The sequence below is a fragment of the Vanacampus margaritifer genome, chromosome 13, assembly GCF_051991255.1.
Source record: "Vanacampus margaritifer isolate UIUO_Vmar chromosome 13, RoL_Vmar_1.0, whole genome shotgun sequence".
Taxonomy (NCBI): Eukaryota; Metazoa; Chordata; class Actinopteri; order Syngnathiformes; family Syngnathidae; genus Vanacampus; species Vanacampus margaritifer.
The window spans coordinates 16,070,548-16,093,083 of record NC_135444.1 but is presented as its reverse complement, the minus strand read 5'-3'; the positions used below and the strand labels follow the sequence as shown (position 1 = coordinate 16,093,083).

The 22,536-nt window shown below is 38.6% G+C and overlaps 1 protein-coding gene across 2 annotated transcripts in view; it reads right to left on the bottom strand.

The window, feature by feature from the left end:
• Positions 1-11,372: 11,372 nt before the first annotated feature.
• The window catches only part of tle5 (TLE family member 5, transcriptional modulator), a 36,469-nt gene continuing 25,305 nt past the window's right edge, over positions 11,373-22,536 (bottom strand). Inside the window, exons 4-7 of one of the 2 annotated variants that reach the window (XM_077584604.1) lie at positions 21,506-21,550; positions 16,326-16,388; positions 15,837-15,911; positions 11,373-14,623 (exon numbers count right to left, since the gene is read on the bottom strand). In XM_077584604.1, the coding sequence (XP_077440730.1) occupies positions 14,396-14,623; positions 15,837-15,911; positions 16,326-16,388; positions 21,506-21,550 (411 nt within the window). In that variant the 3' untranslated portion in view covers positions 11,373-14,395. The remainder of the gene's footprint in view (positions 14,624-15,836; positions 15,912-16,325; positions 16,389-21,505; positions 21,551-22,536) is intronic. The other variant, XM_077584605.1, reaches the window with a different exon arrangement.

Sequence of the window (22,536 nt, the reverse complement as noted above, 5' to 3'; positions counted from 1 at the left end):
AGCTGCCACCTGTCTTTAGTTGTTTATTTTTTTTTTTACCATAACAGCTACGCTAATTTCCATTAGCTTGTCTTTACGTTAAGCTAGTGGACTTTCGTTAGATGAAGTTGTTGTTTAAAATATACAATGTTTAATTCTTTTCTGTTTTATAATATTTTTGTATGGGTTGCTGCCACGTGTTTTTAGTTGTTTATTTTATTTTTTTTACCATAACAGCTACGCTAATTTCCATTAGCTTGTCTTTACGTTAAGCTAGTGGACTTTCGTTAGATGAAGTTTTTGTTTAAAATATATAATGTTTAATTCTTTTTTTGTTGTATAATATGTTTGTATGGGTAGCTGACACGTGTCTTTAGTTGTTTGAACATTTTTAACATAACAGCTACGCTCATTTCTATTATCTTGTCTTTACGTTAAGTTAGTGGACTTTCGTTAGATTAAGTTGTTGTTTAAAATATTCAATGTTGAATTATTTTCTGTTGTATAATATGTATGGGTAGCTGCCACGTGTCTTTAGTTGTTTGAATTTTTTTACCGTAACAGCTATGCTAATTTTCCATTAGCTTGTCTTTACGTTAAGCTAGTGGACTTTCGTTAGATGAAGTTGTTGTTTAAAATATACAATCTTTGATTATTTTCTGTTGTATAATATGTTTATATGGGTAGCTGCCACGTGTCTTTAGTTGTTTTCTTTTTTTACCGTAACAGCTATGCTAATTTTCCATTAGCTTGTCTTTACGTTAAGCTAGTGGACTTTTGTTAGATGAAATTAACTGATTTGGTTGAAAGTTTTCATGCTCCGCCTTCTACGACACAAACTACAAAGACAGCTGTTGGTATTTTCCATTGTTTTTACAGAACTCTAAAAAGTATCATTTGCATCAAGGCTAGTGCTAACACAACATAAAAAGCTAATAGAATGAAGTTTTGTCTGATGTCCTCATGTGAGTCAAAAGAAGTGCCAGTGACTTCGTCACGGTATTAACGAGCTTTAACAAGATCCGACAGTCGAGGAAATGAGGTGAGCCGGCACAATGACGTCGACATCACTCACTGTCCTGCCCCGACACGCGGGAATGTAAAGAAAGATGAGTGGTGGGGCCGCAGCGAGTAGCCCACTCAATTCATCAACTTAGCTAACTATCAGTGGTTAGTCTGGGGTTGGGGGTTCGAATCCGGGCTCTGGCCTTCCTATGTGGAGTTAGCAGTGCAAAATGAGTATAGTCAGCCATTTTGTAAACTGTATACAACATGAAAGATGGATTTGGAAGTATGCATTTGTATCCATGCGTACAGTATGCAAATAAGGGTGTGAGAACATGACACACATACCAGTGATATCACATCATGTGTACACCAAGTACTGCTGTAGTGTGTGTGTGTGTGCGTGTGTTTGTGTGTGTGGCAGGGCACCCAGGCTTGGAATACGCAAAGTGGTTATCAGCCAACTTGGCACAAGGCAGTTGTGCGACTAATTGGAAGTGAGGAAGGCTGCAGAAAATGCACTCACTGCTTGGGAGTGAGCTACACGCACACACATTTACAATAAAATATACATTAGCCTTTCCTCTTTAATCAATAGTGTTTTTCCACATAGTGGGAAAACGACAATGGGACCTTTGAGGGTGAACGTAATCATGCTGGTTTGATGGGGGTGACGATGGGTCTCGGTTCTAGGTTTCTTGACATGGCTACTTTGGTTCCAAGGTTGGCTTGAAGGCCTAGATTTCGGTTTTAGGGTCATTTGGAAGTTTCAGGCAAGGTGCTACATTCAATTGGGTTGCCACAGTCAAGGTACGAGGCTGACTGAATTTTTAGTCAGTGTGCTAAAAAGGCCAATATTTTTCACTGTTAGTCTAATTTGGAATTTTTTTAAGCTGTAAGCATTTCTTTTAACAATGAAGCAAGTCATAAAAATACACACTCTAAAAACAGTTGGGTCAAATATAACCCTAATTGAGTCAAAAAGGGATTGTTTGGTTTATTTATTTAAAACTTAAAAGTCGGTTCAAATGAATAACCTATCAAACAATTTCTTTTTTTTTTAACACAACTTTTTTTGGTTATGCGTGAGAAAAATAAATGTTGTCAAAAATAACCCAAATTGGGTCAAAAAGGGACATATCCAATATTTTTGGTTTATTTATTTATATATATATATATATATATATATATATATATATATATATAAAGTTGGGTCAAATGAATAACCCATAAACAAATCCATTTCAGGGGAGTCGACCTAATGCTTTGGATTATTTATTTATTTAGTAAATCAAAAAGTTGGTCAAATGAATAACCTTCTAAACAACTTTTTTTTTTTTTTAGACCAACCCTAGTTTTAAGGTTATGCATGTAAACCAAAAATGTGGGTCAAAAGGATGACCCAATTTTTGGGGTTGTTTTTTTGTGTGTTATTCATTTGACCCAACTTTTTGGTTTATATGATTAACCCAAACATTTAGCTCAGTCCCTTTTTGACCCAATTTGGGTTATTTTTGACCCAACTGTTTTTTAGAGTGCGGCATATGCAGTATTGAAATATTGTGATTTACAACAATACTGAACCATAATCGCAATTTCATTGGTTTTAATGGATGAACTAGTGAAGCTTGTGGTGAAAACTTTTGCGAGCAGTGCTCAATTTTGCACAAGTCTCGGCTCTAGGATAAATTACAGTTTATATCCAGGTTGAGGTTTTTGCCCCAAAGCTTTCTTTCCGCTCTCTATTTCTGTCTTATTGTCCATTTGAAGACACCCGGTGAATGAATGCATTATGTAAGTGTAATACTGTAGCAGCAGGGCTTCTTACAAGCAGGTGCGCTGAGAGAGGATGAGAGAGAGGTGAGAGCGCCGGAAACAGAGCAGATGCGCGTGAGGAATAATGCCCAGAACATGCGTGGCACACGTGTGTGTGTGTGTGTGTGTGTGTGTGTTGGCCTAGGTGCAGATGGCGGATGTCAGTGTTGAAAAATTCATGATGCCATGTTTGGGAGAATCATCAGGGGATATGTTGATGTTCAACTGCTGGCCTTAGTGAGGGCACCCACACACACTCGCTCAGCTGCACGCAGGGACGCGCACACACACTTCGAAGGTGTGTCGATAATATGGGATGCTGAAGAGAAAGCGCAGATGTCGGCAGCAGAGACTTTCACCGCGCTTGTGTTGCTTTGATTTTTATTTTAGGGAGGGGGAGGAGGAGGGGGAGGGGGAGGGGGAGGGGGAGGGGGAGGGAAACGGTCCATGAAGTGAACTGAGTTGGGTTCAGTTCATGCACAGTAATGGTGCGATTGTGAGTGTGAATGGTCGTCTGTCTCACTCTATGTGCTTTATGATTGATTGGGGACCAGTCCATTGGATGGTTCACCAGGAAGAGGGGGGGGGGGGGGGGTTACAGTGATGGACATTATAGAGATCCTTGATGATGGATGGATGGATAGATGGAAAGAATGAATGGAATATTTTTTGAAAAAAGGATGATGGATCATGGTATGGGATGGATGGATGATGGAAAAATAGATAGATGGATGATGGTAAGGATGGATGATGGAAAGAACGGATGGATGGATGATAGATGGAAGGATGGAAGGATGGAAAGAACGGATGGGTGGATGGAAGGATGGAAGGAATGAATGAAAGAATTTAAAAAAAGGAGGAAAGAACGGATGGATGGATGATAGATGGAAGGATCAAAGGATGGATGGAGGAATGGATGATGGAAAGAACGGATGGGTGGATGATGGATGGATGGAAAAAATGAATGAAAGAATTTAAAAAAAAAGGATGATGGATGATGGTAAGGATGGATGGATGGATGATGGAAAAATAGATGGATGTCTGGATGATGGTAAGGAAGGATGGATGGATGATGGAAAGAACGGATGGATGGATGATAGATGGAAGGATCGAAGGATGGATGGATGGATGGATGAAGGAATGGATGATGGAAAGAACGGATGGGTGGATGATGGATGGATGGAAAGAATGAATGAAAGAATTAAAAAAAAGGATGATGGATGATGGTAAGGATGGATGGATGGATGGATGATGGAAAAATAGATGGATGTCTGGATGATGGTAAGGAAGGATGGATGGATGATGGAAAGAACGGATGGATGGATGATAGATGGAAGGATCGAAGGATGGATGGATGGAAGGATCGTAGGATGGATGACAGAATGGATGATGAAAAGAACGGATGGAAGGATGGATGGAAAAAACGGATGGATGGATGGAGGGATGTATGTATGAAAAGAATGAATGAAATACTTTTTGAAAAATGGATGATGGTAAGGATGGATGGATGGAAAGAACGGATGGAAGGATGGATGGAAAAAATGGATGGATGGATGGAGGGATGTATGTATGAAAAGAATGAATGAAATACTTTTTGAAAAATGGATGATGGTAAGGATGGATGGATGGAAAGAACGGATGGAAGGATGGATGGAAAAAACAGATGGATGGATGGAGGGATGATGGATGGAAAGAATGAGTGAAATACTTTTTGAAAAATGGATGATGGTAAGAATGGATGGATGGAAAGAACGGATGCATGGTTGGATGGATGATGGGAAACTGGATGGATGGATGATGGTTGGATGGATGATGGAAAGAATGGATGGATGGATGATGGATGGATGGAAAGAATGGATGGATGGATGATAGTTGGATGGAAAGAATGGGTGGATGGATTGATGATGGTAAGAATGGATGGAAAGAATGGATGAAGGAAAGAACGGATGGATGAATGATGGATGGATGATGGAAATAATGTGTGAATGGATGGATAGATGATGATGAAAGAATGATGGTTAGGATGGAAAGAACGGTTGCTGGACAGAACGGATGGATGGATGAATGGAAAGAATGAATGGATGGTTGGATGATGGACGGAGGAAGAGGAGGACTCACTCACACCAATGTCCAATTGTAGATGCGACTTCCCTGACGAGCCGCCTCGCATGTTTTCAGATGCGCGATGAAGCCGACGTATTCGTCGCAAACCGCTGCAAGCAAACGCAGGAAGAACGTGCAAAGTGAGTAAAGTGATGGATGGAGGCGGGCGGGGCGGGGCGAGCGAGCCAGCAAGTCACTCCGTAGCGCTGAGTGTGGAACACGCTGATGCCTGATGACATCCGAGGAACAGTTCGACGCATGAACCAACACACACACACACGCGCGATGACGTCGCTCACTCAATGTCACTTTTTTCCATCGGCGTCACTGAGGACGGCGCGTCATCAGAAAGATGAACATCGCACATCTAAAAATTCTATCAAGCATGTATTAACAATATATATACAACCCCCCCCCCCCACCCCCCACCACCTGCGCTAATAGTCTCCCATGAGTCATCGCATTCATCATTTGGGGCCTTGATGACTGACCAAGCTTTCCGCACGTTGCAATTACGGGATGATAAATGACGGCGGGTGCTCCATCACGCTATCGAGACAGCGGGCGAGCGCCTCAATTACGCGGCAGACAGACAAGCGAGCAAGGCGGAACTCGCCGAAAGTCAGTGGGAGGCGGCCGCACGGAAACCGCAAAACGGCGCACGTGGAGGGAGATGGAAAATTGGCTATTTCATGTCTACTATGCAAACTTTTATATCTGGAATAGTAGCGCCTTGAGATACAAGTTGACCATTAAATTGAACGGAAATGTCATTAATATGTTCCAGTCTTCACCACCTGGGGGCAGTATAAGACAGACCGATATATAAACAGCTGTTGAGAGGTTTCAACTCCTCTCAGCTTATCGGTACAGCGCAAATATGTCGTGTTCTTCACAGAGGATAAAGAATAAATGTTGATAAGTAACTCCAAGGAGATTGAGGCCTGGTTACGACTGTTCGCCCCGAGGTGTTTTCACACTTGGGCTGACGATGATGGATTAAGGCCGTGCAGTGCGTATGAATAAGTGATGAACATCGTGATGATGAAACACAAACAACACGGTCTCAGTCTTGCAAAAGAGGCGGGCCTTGACCTTGGTGGAGAAAATCGGCCTGAACTTGGCCACCCTCAGCACCAGCCCTCAAAGCGTGTGTGTCTGTGGCACTTTGGTTGTAACATTCCAAGTCCACTGACAGCGGAAATGATTTTTTTGAAAGCGTATTTCGGATATGAATGGGATTTAATGGCTCAATATGCGAGGTTATGGGTTTGCATGTCTGCCTCAAAATTTTGGGGTTCTGTGTTGATTTATGGGTTTTCTCTCAATACAGAAAAATCATATCAATACAGAAATTTTTGAAAAAATGCAAAGCGCCTTCCATGAAAAATAAGGCTTTTATGTTATGTTGGGGAAAGAAACTATTTGTAGTTCGATCCTTTCTGCAGGTCATTCCCTGCAGGTCATTCCTTTCGCTCCAATTTCCTATCAACTCTTCAGCTGTCTGTGTCAATTAAAGGCTATAGAGCCCAAAAATATACTTTAAAAATTAAATAAATAATCAAATAAAATGGAAAAAATTAAGACATATTGAAGAAAATTAGATTTTATCTTGAAAAAACAAAAAAAACAAAGCAATTTTCTTGGAAAATATGTTTTCTGTCTTGAAAAAAGCACTTTTATCTGGACAAATATACCCACCTTTTTTTTTGGAGGGGGGGGGGGGGGATAACTTTTATCTTGAAAAAAACCCCACTGTTTATGTTGGTAATATAAAAAAAATCTTGAAAATAAATTGACTTTTTTATTTTGTTAAAAAAATTATTTTTAAATGCTTTTTAATCTTGTAAAAAAAATATATCTTGGAAAAATACACTATTTTATTTTATCTTAAAAATTTAAGATTTTAATACAGTAAAAAAAACCTTAGTCTTTCTTAATTTTGGGAGGGGAATCATTTTTTTTAAAAGGCAAGAAAAAATAAGGCTCTTTAATCTTGTAAAAATATTTTTTTCTTGGGAAAATACACAATTTTATATTATCTTAAAACTAAAATATTTTAATACAGTAAAAAAACTTAAGTCTTTCCTATTTTTTTTAAAATATAATTTTTTTAATAGGCAAGAAAAAATAAGGCTTTTTAATCTTGTAAAAATATTTTTATATTGGGAAAATACACAATTTTATATTATCTTAAAAATAAAATATTTTAGTACAGTTAAAAAAACTTAAAAGTCTTTCCTATTTGTTTTTAAATATAGTTTTTTTAATAGGCAAGAAAAAATAAGGCTTTTTAATCTTGTAAAAATATTTTTGTATTGGGAAAATACACTATTTTATATTATCTTAAAAATAAAAGATTTTAATACGATAAAAAACTTAAGTCTTTATTTTTTTTATTAAAAAAAAAGGTTTTTAATATGCAAGAAAAAATAAGACTTAAAATTTTAATAGATAAATAAATAAATACATACATAAATACATGAATAAATAAACAAGACTCGCAGTATGATAAAATAAGAGAAAAAAAAACTTAGCTTGATTAAATAGACTGAAAGTAGTCCAGTGTGCAGGCTGTGTGATGTAAAATTGAATAGCATGCTCACGTGCGTGCGTGTTTGTGTGCGTCTGTGTCACGGGGATTGCAAGTGACAGGCAGGAAGTATCAGAGGCTGCTGGCTAACATGGCAAACCACGCGCAAACACGCAGGCTACACACCAGCCATTAGAAGCAGTGGCGGAAAGAGAAACATACAGTGACTACACAATTAAATAAAAACGAAAAATAATTCACAGTGGTGCTCATTGTTGGCCATCATTCTGGAGGCAGTTTAAAATAGAAATACAGGAAGACGTGACAATTCCTAAGCAGTCACAAGTTGCAAATTTTGTGAAAATGCGTGTGACGTATATCCGGTCTTATAGTTGCTTATTCGCAAAACCTTTTCCCATCGCCAAAATGAGCATTTTCTATTTTTCTTTTTTTTCCTCAAAGCGTAAAAACTTTTTATGCGAATTTTGGGCCTTTTTTCGAATTTCTGACGTTTCCATTCAGTTTATTTTTCGCAATCCTTGAAAATTCGAATAAAAATAGGTGGATGGGAAACCACCTACAGTAACCATTCTTCTTGGAGGATAAAGAATATATGACTGTCTTGCCGGTCTACATGTGTGTCTGTGTTCAAATATCACAAACATACTGTCGATGCTCATCGTTATCCCATATGGCGCTTCACACTATGTGCTAGCATTAGCATTAAGTTGCTACACAGTACACATGGTGTAATTCTCTTTGCGAACAAAAAAATAATAAAGAAAGCTTGTTAAGTGATTTGAGTTACTGCGAGAGAGATCTAAAGGAGATGAAAATGTGACAATGGGAGGAGGGCGAGAGTGAGGAAGAAGAAGGTCGGTTGAGGGCAGAGAGAGAGAGAGAGAGAGAGAGAGAGAGAGAGAAAAATATTTCACTGCAGAGAAGCAGCTGCTTCACACACTCTCTCACACACACACACACACACACACTGCTATGGGGATATGTACAGAGAGCACAGACTGGGAGATTAGAAAAGCAGGCCAAGAGGACGCTTTCCCATGATGCATTAGCGGGAGCATCCGCATTAGACGAGCTGTGTCAACACTGACTGCTGCTCCAGCTGAGGCCGACACGCACGCACGCGCGCACATACAATCAAACAAGGAGCTCATCCTCGCATTTTCCTGGTGTGGACCAAATAAAAAAGGCCATGCAGTGACCGTGTAGATGTCAAGGTTTGTGCCACACAAAGATATAAAAACAAGTACACAGATACACACACACACACACACACAAGCACATAGAGTACAAATAAAATCCGACGTGGCGAAAGAAGCTAAAAATGTCCATGTAAAGACAAACGTCCACACGATAAACGTGTAAAAGGGCTGAGTTCGATATAAAGACAAGAACACATACACAAGCGTACTGGATAATGGACAACGACAGATGGCCTCGAACGCATCGTCGGGAGGGCAAAAAAAAAAGCACGGAGGGAAGCTATGAGGTGACAAAGACGAATCATGTGCGAGTGATGGAGTGAGGGAGGGAGTGACAAGCCGTCAGGAAAGAAAGAAAGAAAGAAGGAAGGATGTTACATGACATCATATAGAGATGGAGGGATGATGGATGGATGGATGGATGAAGGGGATGAGAGTGACACGCACCCACCAGGGGAGGAAAGTCACACAGCGCGGTGAGCGACAGAGCGAGAGAGTGACGATGGAAGGATGGACGGAGAGATGGAGCGGGTCTCGGTAATCAAGGAACGCGCGAGGATGGAGGGATGGAAGACGAGTGCGCGCTGAATGAGTCAATCATGATTAATCAACACGATTCTCTCGCTCTCTCGGCTTCTCATTGTGCACTAAATCATGTGCATTCGTTCCGTGCTCTTTTCGGTTTAAATCATGAACAGGTTGATCAGATGTGGTGAAGCAGCAAGTGGTTCGTTACTCAAGGTTGTTTTTGGGGCACTCGCTTCGTTCCAAGTCAACAATTGGGTGGTTGTGCTCATGTTAAGTTGAGTAAGTCTGACAGCAGCTGCCATAGCAAAATAAGTTGTGCAATAATTAAGATATAGAGATTATATTATGGCAATAGTTATAGTTGGGCTTTTATTTCCTTTCAAGAAATAAATTGTCAAAATAGGGGAATTTTTTACACAGCAGTCGAGACTCAACTTTCTTTTTGTTGTTTTTTAAAGATTTTTAGATAAAGTCACATAATATTTTTTTCTAAATAAAAAATTCCAACAAAAAAATTGTAACATGAGAATATTTTTCTTAAGGCAGTTGTTCAAAAAAGTGAAAAAAAAACATAAATAAAATTAAAATATATATATATTTTTCCAGATTTAAAAAACCCTCATATTTCTGAGAAAAAAAGCTGTAATGTAGTGAGTGATTTTTTTTAAAACAATAGTTACTAGTAAATAAATAGTACACTTTTTTTCTCAGCGCAGAGAATTTTTCCCCCCAAATAAACATTTCCATTTTAAAAATTGTAATATGAGAGAATATTTTTCTTTTTAGATAAATAGACAAACAAATAAAGAAAAGAAAATATAAGGCAGAAATATAGATACAAAAATATATCAATAGTTTTGCACATAGAAAGATCATAACAGTCAACATTTTTCGAAGATAAAGTGGAATTCTTTAAAAAGTGTTTTAAAATCCTTTATTTTCAAGATGAAAAGTGTTCTTTTTTCTCTATTCGGAGTCATTTTTCATAGATCCTTTTGTTTATCCAAATAAACAAGTTGTAATATCATATTGTGAGACTGTAATTTTTTTCAAGACAATAGTCAAAAACGTTTTAAAGATAAAATTAAAAGTGGCATTTTTCTACATAGAAGTTGTATTCTTTGATAAAAATTCAGATATTTTCAGGATAAAAAGTTTTCGTACATTTAAATTTTTTTAGATGTATTTTGAGGTGACAGTCATATTTTAATCCATAAAGAATAGTATTTTCTCTAAGAAATAAAAAAAAAAGTTTTTTGTAAAAAGGACATGTTAAGTCCGTTTTTTTTCAAGATAGTTTTTTTTTATAGATAGAATATATATATATATATATATATATATATATATATAGAATTGAACAACAGTAAAGCCCTATAAAGCAAGCTATGCATTTGCTCTGTACAATACAGTATCAGCCCAAAATAATGCAGTTTTTTTTTTTTAAATTTACGACATTTTCATTTATTTAATACAGTGGTGACTTTTTTTCTACACTTGTTAAAACGTGAATGCAGTTCTTTAAATTTCCCCTCATTACAACTTTGTTGTCAGTTACGTTGCAAAGGGGTGGAGCAAAACACTGTATTGTAAAAGGGTAAATAAACCCTGCTAGAGCGTCAGAAGCGGGTGTGAACAGGTCAATCGGCCACGTTGGTGCGGTCACACGTGGCTGAGAAAAGAGCAGCCTTCTTCAGTGGCAGACATGTGTGTGAGAATGCGTTACCTTTCAGGACGCTTGAGGTGAAACAACATCTCCTCCTAGTGGAAGTACAGGGAACAACAAGCACTTCAGTAATTCATACAGTATGTTGACGGAGCTTGATGTAAAACACCCATGACATAGTATTGTAATTTCAGATTTAAATAATTTATGCGTTTTGTTACTAACCAAAATAGGAGTAGTACATATACTGAACAAAAATAGCACACTTGTTAAATATAATATTTGTGCTGGCAATTAATATTTGAAAGAAAACAGGCCTTTTGAGTGAAACAAAAAATGTTACGTGTATGTTGTTGTTCTAACGACTTTGAACTGACATATTTGCACTTAATGCTCATTGACATCTTTAATTAATCAACTTCAAATCAACCATCACATTACATCATAATGACTATAAATTATCTCAAATTGCTTCTATTTGAGGAAATGTGCCGGTCAAAGTGAGAGAAAACGCAAGCGAGTCCGGTTATGATTTGATTGACTTTATTTGTAAGGCACCAGAAGTCCTTCCTTACTGCACAACATTTCATATTTTTTTCACATAAATGTCTGCTGTACTTTTGATAGTTTTTTTTTTTTTTTTGATGTTGTTGTTGTTTAAATGTAGATATGATGTAGGACACAAAACATTTCCACTTTCAGGTTTTACATTATACACAAAATAAGTATTTTAAAAAACAAACAAAGACCTTACAAAGCTTACAATGCTTCACGCTATGAGCTAGAAAGTCGCGGGATGAACAAGAGGGAAAAGGAAAAAGGGGCAAAGGTCACCCACCCCAAACAGTAGAAACCAACCCGAATATACTGTATGTACACATAAAGCTTTCTATGCATGTCCAAGTGTACGCTGAGGTCATCACCTCCGGCTATGTGAACTAATACATCAGGGTTTGTCCTATCAGGAGAGCCACACTAAATGTATGAAAAAATATGTTTATTATTATTTATGACCATCATTTGTGGGATACATTTTTTTAACAACAGCTGAGGTTTTGATTTCATTATATGGCAGGCAGTAACGCCACTAAAATATACCGAATATTCAACACAGAAAAAAACAACAATCACAAAAAAAGCTCCCTTAAAAAAAAAATATCAAAAAATCAAATTTGCATCCCCTGTGAATCATGCATTGGCGTGTGTGTGTGTGTGCGTGTGTGTGTGTGTGTGTGTACGTGTGTGTGTGTGGCATCACTACAATGAGCACAGCATGAAAAAGAGGCAGGATGATGCGCTGCATTCACAAGCAGACAAACGGATTCTTCTGATAAGCTATAGTTGTACGTATATAAACGCACGCTCACACAAGGGGGAACGTATGCGTGTCTTCTTGCCGCCTTGTGGTTTGGGCAGCAAATACACACAAGACCCCCTGCTGTCTAACACACGCACACAACATACACACAGGTTTAATGAGGCGCTTTCAGTTGCCACCCAGGGGTATTAAGGCCACACTGAAAAGAACAAATCACCTGACCAGAGCGATGTCGGAAAGTGGGAAAAACTGTTGGCTGTTTCTGAGAGAGATAAAAAAAAATAAAATCAGGTTATGCCATACTTTAGGGAGGATTAAAAAGTGCTTTTTTTTCCTTATAGAAAGTTTTATTACTTTTTAAAAATTATTATCTAATTTTATTTTAAAAGATGAAATATTCGAATAAAGTTATTTTTTGGATAAGATTATTGTAAAAAGTTGAAAAATTTAAAGAAAAAAAGTCTTTCATATATATTATGTATATTATGTTATGTGACAACAGAGACGTAGGCTATTTCAAGATAATAAATCAGATCTTTTGAAGAAAAAAGTTAAATTATTAAGACAGTGCAGTAAATCTTTTTTTTGTTTGAGAAAAGTCATAAAACTACGAGAATGGCTGTTTGCCATTCTCTCGAAAAAAGTTGGATATTTTTTTGAGAAAAAAGTGATAGTATTATGAGAACAAAATTACAGTATATTATTATTTTTTTTTTTACACAAAAGTATAAGAATTAAGCAATTTTCCAATAATAATTGTACAAAAAAAGTTGCAATATTATGAAAATGAGAACAAATCTATAATCTTAAAGTTTAATTTAGTTTAAGTTGAAAAAATGCTATTCTCATCGTATCCCCAGTGTGACCCTAATACTCCTTTGTACGTTTTAATTTAAGGTCTGGACTCTAGGTGCCATTGTTTGGATTAGCAACCAACTTCAAATAGGCCCACTCTTTTCCTTTTTAAAGTCCGTCTGGGTGGACAATAGCGTCTACAAATTGAAACAGTTACACACACAACCCATTTTGACTCCGCGGTCGTTTACATGCTTCTGTAGGTGCTGCTGTTTTGGTTACCAATGGAGTTCAAATGTTGCAGACACATGCAATCTTCTCAGAAAAAAAATTGTTTATAGGATACTTAAGAGTAATTTCTGGACTATAAGGCGCACCTGACAATAAGCCACGCTGGCTAAATTTGGGGAATATTCGACTTTGTTACACATAAAAGCCGCACCTGACTGTAAGCCGCAGGTGCTTTTATGTTACCACACCGGGTTCCCGCTACTTTCTTTTCCATAATGAGGGCGCAAATTGTCCCTGCTCTCATTCTGTCTCTCCTACTGTATTTGGGCTCACTTGGTTTGTTTTGCTCTGCCTGACGCTCTTGCGCTTCCTTTATAGTACGCCTCCTTGTGATCTGATGGATAAGCTGCACCTTTGTATTAGCCGCAGGGTCGCGTGCAAGTGAAAAAAGTAGCGGCTTATAGTCCAGAAATTACTGCAAGTGTGTTTGGTAGGCCAGACAAACAAGTACTGTTGTTTACCATGACCGCTGCGTTCAAGCAAACTGGGGAAAAGTCACATTTCCGACCACAGATAAAACATGAATTTGATTATATGAATGAGATGTATTGATTATAATGAACATTAGCTTTTATCACAAGTTGTTCTGCACGAAAAGTACGTTTGAACAACTAAGCAAACTGAAATCGACATCGCAATGTAGTAGAATGAAATTTAGAGTCTTGAATGAAGCTAACATGCATGTTTTAGGAATGGAATCCAGAGTGCATACCATTTGTACTCACTTCAAGACATCATTAATCAATTCAAGGATTGATTAAGCCATTAAAATGCCTGCTCATTGTTTATTTACTTTCCAGTGGAATGTCTCAAAAGGAGCAATTTCCTACTTCCCAGCAGCCTTGAACGCAGTCAGTCGTGACAAACAGTGGGTAGAAAGAAGAAAAGAGGCAGGAGGAGAAAAGAAGAAAAGGAAGGAGGAATAAAGAGCATGAAGCGGCATCATTAAAACATTCAATAAAAAAGAGACATGAAAATATGAAGAAAGTCGGAGTCTGGTAAGAAGCTCAGGGGCCCATTTTGTCTCCGTGAAGAAGAGCGGAAGACGGGAGTCTCCACATTGAAACCTCAAGAGAGAGACAGAGGAATAGATAGATAGAGGGGGGCCTGGGCGCGGGGACGGAGGGGGTTGAGGGGTGCACCGCTTAGTCAGACTTGTCGCCGTCCTCCTCACGGTGGCTGTCGGCGGCCTCGCGCGAGGCCTTCTCCTCCTTGGCCAGCTGTGCCTGGGAGGCCAGCAGGGAGGAGAGCGAGAAGAGACCGGAGGAGGTGGTGACGGCGGGAAGGCTGGGCTGGCTCAGGCCCAGCGGCAGTGGGGTCATGGGCAGTGCCAGGCCCTGGAGCTGAGACAGCTGGTGGGCCTGGAGCTGCTGCTACACACAACACATAAGCACGCCACTTAGACTCAGTCAGTACGCCCAGGAACGGGCTCGAACGCCATCTCCCATGACGCTACGCCGTTAATGGATCATTCAGAATAGTACAAGAAGGAAGGCTTGCGAACAGGGCAGGGCAATAGGGCGTTTTTTATTTTTTATTAATTACTTGCTTAATTAATAATACTAATAATAAATATTATGTATATCATATTTTTAATAATAATATTTTTTATAAAAATACGATACGGGATTTACAACAAAAAGCAGTCTTCCTGTCAAAAACATTGCGCAGAAGAAAAACAAACAAACATCTGAACAGAGTGCCAATACATGCTGACTGACAATTTGTGTGTGCATGCAAATCCTCGCACGCGTTGCGTTCTTAAATAATGCATCAAAGTGTAGCAGACACCAAAAGCCACAGAAGACGAATGGGCCTAATGAAGTCTGATTTTTTTTCTTCCAAGGAAAGAAATTGAAATAATATATTAAAAATAAATATTAAAAAATAAATAAATAAAGCAATAAAATGAATACAAAATAAATACATTAAATATTTTTTTAGAATAATATATAATAATAATAATAATAATTATTATTATTAATTAATTAATTAATTTTTTAAAGAAAATTTGTGAATAAATTCATTGTTTGAAGTAAAAAGCAGGAACACAATGGGAATAAAAATTTTAGATAAAGAGAGTATATTATGAGAAAAAAATTAAGATATTTGCAGTTAGTCTAAATATTCTGAGTATATACTTATATTTATATTTTTAGGGAAAAAAGATGGAATGATATAATGGAATGGTATGAATAAAGTTGAATTTTTCAAGACAAAAAGTAAGTGTTAATATAACAACACATTAGGTAAAAGGTGATATTTTGTAAGAAAGGGTCTTAAAAAAACAACCAAGTCATACTGGTTCGAGAAAAATCTCTAACCTTACAACTATATAATCATATGTTGTAAAAAATTGTAATATTAGACTACCTCGAGAGAACACAGTCAAATTTTTGCGAGAGAAAAAAAATCTTAATAGAAGCCTAATTGTTCAATAGCCAGGAAATTTTAAGCCAAATGGGCATCGCACCCTCAAACATTTAACCAACAATTAACACTTGGAATACAAATGACAATAATATGCACTATCACAGCAATGACCAAGCAGTCATTAAGGCCACAGGGCGTGCCGGATTATCGTACCCTTATGATGGAGTTCATCTCTGGGGGGGTGACCTGCTTGGCCCTCTCGATGGCTGCCAGGACCTGCTGCTGGTGCTGCACAAGGGGGTGGGGGTGGGGTGGGGTGTTAAATGGAGAGACACAATGAAAGAAAAGAGGGGAGGACGGGTTAGATCAATATCGACCTTCCAAACATAGATCCTGACACCTTTCAGCTATTCACGCACGCACACGCACACGCACACGCACACACGGTGTGAAGTAATGGTGATGGTCAACCCCCCCTGGTGGCCACATAGATAAGAACACGTCTTATCTGAAGCACACAGTTATTTATTATGACACACACATGTACGGTAGGTGGAGGTGGGAAACTGGGAACACCGAGGGAAGGGGTCAGTGTGGTGTAGCAGTAACGAAGTGGGAATGAGAGTGATCTCACTCCCGGATATGAAAGGTCTCGGCTTGAGGGTCATTTGTGTGTGCGTGCGTGCGTGTTTTTCCGTGTACCTCCTGAGACAGGTATGGGAGGACTTGTGCGCAGATCCCGTTTAATCTCTTCACAATCTCAGCCTGTGGAGAAAAAGGGGAGATGTTATTGTTAAAAGACAACCACTCTACTATATTATACAGGAAGGAAACACCAAGAATTGTGTTTTTGAGAAGATTTTACAGAGCAAATGCTCGGAGCTCTGGTGACAAAATATCCTTGAGTAATGAGCCACATGTTGCTTCACCGAAACATTTTATCGGATCGCATTCGTTTCTACTTCCTGTTTTTCTTCCCATTCCTGTTGACTTGAGAGCTGATAGATATTATAACATTTTTAATACTCCATTTCATATATCAACCATTGTTACACACTATTAACATTTTAATTCTTTATATTAACCTTGTCGAAATGTTTTGTGTCCTGTGCAGAGCAGATGGTGTTGATCTCGGTATAATCTGACCTTAAACTGGGACATACTATTTAGTCTAAAAAAGTTCCTTCTCAGCGTTTTGTGCGAAAACACATTTGGTCCTTGAGAACAGAATCTGTTTTGAACACCCACACCTGACTCTGTTTTCGCCATAGCTCATGGAAAAATACCCAGAGAGTATGTTTTGTCTACAAATGAAAGAGAGGAGGTCTTTTTAACTATAAGAAACCATTGTACATGCGGAAGAACTACATTTGACGCTCTGAATCCCACCTGTTTAAGTGATGAATTAGAGGCTGATATCTGTCCAGAGATCTCTGATTGATTAAAAATCATTTTTGCAAAGGTGTATTTTTCTTACATTAAATCTATCTTCATTTTTGGAACACGCAAAGAGGACAAAATAATTTTATTCCTCTTACAGAGCCTCAGCTTGACCAAGTCTTTGTGAAATGTCATTTGGATTTTCTGTGGACTCGAGTCGTGCATGAGGAAACACGTGTTGGGGTAGACAGACAGTAGACTGCTATGCTAGCTTCTCACGCTAGCTGCTTGCAACAAGGAAAGTCGTATTTCCCTGAGATTTGGAATTAAAAAACACATTTTTTCCCCAAGCTAAAACATTTTCAAAATAGAAAGTTCTATATTTTTCAAGATAAAAAGTATTTTTTTTTTCAAGAAGTCTTATTTTCAAGAAGTCTTATTTTTAAGATAAGCCAGATTTATTTTTGTCAAAAACGTTATATTCTTTCAAGATAAAAAAAAAATGCATTATTTCAAGACATCAAGACATATTTTTTCAAAATATTTAGAGCACTGCGATTGGCTGGCAACCAGTTAAGGGTGTGCCCCGCCTCTTACCCAACAACAGCTGGGACAGGTTCCAGCATGCCTGCGACCCTGGTGTGGATAAGCGGCTCAGAGAATGGATGGATGGATGGATATTTCAAGATTGGAATTTTTTTTGAAAGATAAATAGTTTCAGTTTTTCCCAAAATAAAAAGCTGTATTTTTCTAGATAAAATCATCATAATATTGTCATAATTGTCTTCGGTCATATTTTTCAGGACAAAAAACATAATATTGTTTTCAGATCATTCTTATTTTTTCAAATGAACATTTTTTTTCAAGATAGATTTTTTCTCCAGATAAAGAGATCAGATTACAATTTTTTCTTCCAGATGAAAGACCACATTTTTCAAGATTTAAATTGATAAAGTCATATTTTCAAAATAAGGGGTCTATAGTTTTAGAAAGAAAAGTCATATTTCTTTCATGGTAAAATGGTGGCCAGTCAATCACAGGATCACATATAATTTACTTATAAACAAGCATTCCCACTCACACCTATGGACAATATGGAGTCTTTAATGAGCCTAACCTGCATGTTTTTGGAAAATGAAGTACCTGGAGAAAACACACGCAAGCACGTGGAAAACTGAGATTTGAACCAGAACCTCATAAATGCGAGATAGACGTGCTAACCACAAGTCCACTGTGCTATCTGTCCAAAGCCACATTGCTTTTAACACATTTTTAGACTGAAACGCTCTGTATAAGCAACCCATAATGTTGTTGTTGGTCTTTTCATTGGATGTGTTGAAAAGCAGGGGAAAAAAACAGAAGCTATCCCGGGATTTAACCTTAAACCCTCGAGACACGAAAACAACCATTTTGTGATTCCAAGGACATGCTCATTCGTATGAGCAACAGCAGGTATGACCTTCTCAAACTCTCCCTCTTGCACACCCACGCACGCACACACTAATTGTGCACAATCCCTGCTATCGTCCTCTCACACGGGTCTATTATCACATTTGGCTGCTAATCACCCAATCCGAGCGAGATATGCAAATGAGCGCTAATGGTGTTAGAGCGTAATCGGTGGCGAGATGAGGCGAGAGTAGCAGTCATTAGGCATGCAGAGCACGACTCCCGTCTCCAATCAGGCGCTCTGCTTGGCTCACACACACACACGCATCTTGAAAACGTCTTTGTGGGACTTGCCGCACGCTAACAAATATTCCACTTTTCCTGCCGCTTTTATCTGCGCTCCCTGTCATCTTCCCGAGCTTTGTTCTCCCGTCCCTCCCTTTCTCTGCTCGTTGTTCTCTGGCAGACTTCAAGTGTTGTTTCGGCGCCTCGTCTCACTGACAGCGGGAATATCGTGTGTGTCGGGGAAAAAGAAAAGTGGACGTCGAATGCTGGACGGACACGTCGCTTCAAGGATTGTTAATTCCGTTCGGAGACTCCTTTGCTGCTTTTTTATGCCAATTTAAACAAGCCCCGACTGTAAAGATGTCGGCAGCTGTTCACAAGGGGGATAAAAAATGAACACATGTTCAAGTATATTCACGTTAACTACAACACGCACTTGCAACGACTGATGGTGCAGCTCAAAAAATTTGAATATGGTGGAAAACGGAATTGATTTCAGTTGATATATATACATATATCAACTGAAATATATATATATATATATATATATGGCTATGTACGGCCTGTTCCGTTCTATAATCCAGCCAATTTGCTAGCCTATTAGCATAATTGCTATAAATCATTTTTAAAAGGACAAGGACAAAACACACACAAAAAACAAGAGAAATCCAGTTAACCATGACAGGGATGACTGAGAATATACACACAAAGAAAAAACATATTTTCAATAAGCGTATTGGTATTATTTGTATTCATATTGTGACTTGATGTCAATTATGCTATTGGGCTAACAATTTACATTGTCAAGGCTTCTGTAATATTTTGTGTGCTAATTTCAACATTTTCAGGCCTGAGCCAAGATTGGAACACCGAATCTTAGAACTGTGAGGCTGACATGCTACCCACATGTCGGGATGGAACGATATCCAAACCTCACAATATGATCATTGCAACGATATTGTGGGGAGGTTGGCGATATAATAAAGCTCACAATGCGGTGTAAAAAGTCAACATATAAATAAATACTTTTTTTTTTTTAAAGGTCATATTGGGGGTGGGAAAAAGTGTTTTTGTACATAACAGCAGTGACTGAGAAATAGGCTTGGCCATGTCATTGTCATGTGCTCCTACTGGCTCAGTGGCGCAATCATGGCTCATGTAGTTCACAATTTTGTGTTCGGAAGAGGGCCAAAAGCAATAATTTTTTGAAAAATATTTGCTAGTATGACTGATTTATAGGACTGATAATCGCCGCAGTGGCCAAAACATTCCTAATTAAAATTTAACCGCACTAATAAACTAGCCATCAGAGGGTGCTAGAGCTGCACAAATGGTATACAACCTCGCCTCTTTAACAGATGTGCTGCTTTAATATCGTGACATGACGACGATGATTTTATGGCAATTTTATTGTGATATCGCCTTTGTCGTTACATTCCTACCCACGTGCATTGCGCAAAACCTAGAACTGAATATTTCCATTTCTATTGTTTCATAAAAGCGGCTGTTTTGAAATATGGAAGGTTTGTGACCCATTGCATGTGCTTTTCATTTCATGTCATGGCACAAATCAGATTTCCAAGTAGATCTTCTAGAAATGGGATGGAACAGTAAGAGCACTTCCAGCTCAACCTTTTGACTTGGCCTTGTGACGAGCGGAAAAAGAAAGCAGAGGCGTGAAAGGAAGACGAGAGCGTACGGCCAGAAAGGAGAGAATCCTTTCTTGAATGGAGGACGGTGAAGAGGGAACGAACGAGAGGAAATCGAGTCAGAGGTGACGATGGGGGTGCGGAGTGTTGGCGCACAATGGGCCTCGACATGAACGCTCCTCCGTGCTCGTTTCCACACATCCCCTTCCATTTCAACTCTCTAATGGAACTAGCGCCTCTCTGCATCCACTCACACAAAGAAATCACACACACGCGCATACACTGACACACCGATATCTGCAATATACTCATGTGCACATACACGACATAGCCAAAAATAAATGTATGCAGCAAGACATGCTGATTCCCCCCCTCCTCCCTCCATTGTGATTTAATATGCGATTATTTCCTTATGTAAATGATACATATCGTCGTCGTCCTGAAAAAAATACTTATGTACATTTGTGTCTTTTTTTCTTTTTCTTTTTTACATTTGGGGGGGGGGGGGGTGAAAGCAGACATACCAAAAACGTGAAAAATAAAATAAAATAAATGGACATAAGTGTTTTTCACAGGGCAGCGACGATATATAAAAAATAATGCCTGACAGCTCTGTACATTCGACCCGGATGCATGTGAAAGGGTTTAAATCAGGTTCGTGGCATGTGTCCATAAGTCAAAGCCTACATGGTTCTCCTCACGCCTGCCAGTTTGTGTCGTCAATCACAATAGCGTGTGTATGTGCGTGTGTGTTTTGAGAGAGTGGATGAGGTCCATGATCGCTCTTCTCCCTCCTGCAGCCAAAGCATGAATGACTCCCGCAGATTCAGCCAAAACAGCTGATGTATCAGCTCAGCACCTCAAACCTCTGTTTCCTGTTACAAAGATTTTCTTAGCCTTTCTCTTCTGGAAAGCTTGTACAATTTAGAAACATTTGGCGGGGGAAATATGCCAAAAAAAAAAAAAAAATCTTAAAAAAGTGACTGTTGTGCTTATAAAGCAAACTTGCACAAGTAGACACTTGTATGATGATTTTTTTTTTGTCAGTGTACAATGTTGGTGGTTGGATACAAATGAGGGAGGTAGTCTCGCCTTTGTTAGCGGTTACTCTGATCTATCTGTATGCAAAAGCAGCATTGCATACTAACCAAGATGATGTTAGCAGAAGCAATGGCTCACCTGTTTGTGCATCTCAATGTTGAGCCCGTAGGACATCTCATAGTACTAGATGGAAATAAGAAGAGACAGACAGACACTTCTGTTAGCATAGCGTCAAACGCATTTTGAAATGCGGTGGTACTTATGAGGTTAATTCATGCCATGAGCACACGTAACTCAAAACACGCTGATCTCAAGTCATCCTTCATCATTGAAATGAATAGAAAGGACATTAATATGTTCCAGCCCCGTAAAAAACACTAGCAACATTTTTTGAATGTGTTTTATTGAGAAAAAATAGCAATCCATAGTATTGCAAGAGTGAAAAAATTAAATAAAGCACAATTAAATACAATGTAAAAATTAAATAGTGTCAGCTCATATTTATGTTTCAACCCTATGGACATTGTGCTGCTCCCCCCCCCCCCCCCAAAAAAAATAAAAAATAAAAAAAATCGGCCAAGAGGTGGTTCATAGTTTGAAAAAGTCTTAAATTAGGTCATTTGGTCCGGCGTATATGTGAGGAGGCAAAAAAATATTTTTTCTTGATGACGCGATGCAAAAACATCCATTTTGAGACGTCGTCTAAACTAACGTCCACGTCATTATCATTTAAGCAGCCAACATTCTGGCAACAATTTGGTAAAACGAGCGGATGCAAACAGCAAACAGGAAGTGAAAAAGAAAAGGAGCGACAATAGACAATGCGCTCGTGTTTTGTTTGTGTGCGTGTATGTGTGTGTTGAGTGTTAATGAGAAGGCCACCCTCTAGGCGTAAACCCAGTTAATCACTCACTCAGTCTGCAGGAGGGACCGGCTCTGAGACTCCAAAACAAATACACACACACCAAACACACACACACACACACACACACGCACACACTCAGTTGTACTGTTCAATCTCACACACATACACATCTCACGCACCCACATTTTGTCTGTGCTTTTCAGTGTAGCACACGAGCACATGTGGAAGCTCCCTAAAGTAATTACAGCGCTTGGGAAATGGAGGTGCTGCCGACCGGGGGAGCGGGGGCAACCTGATATGCTAT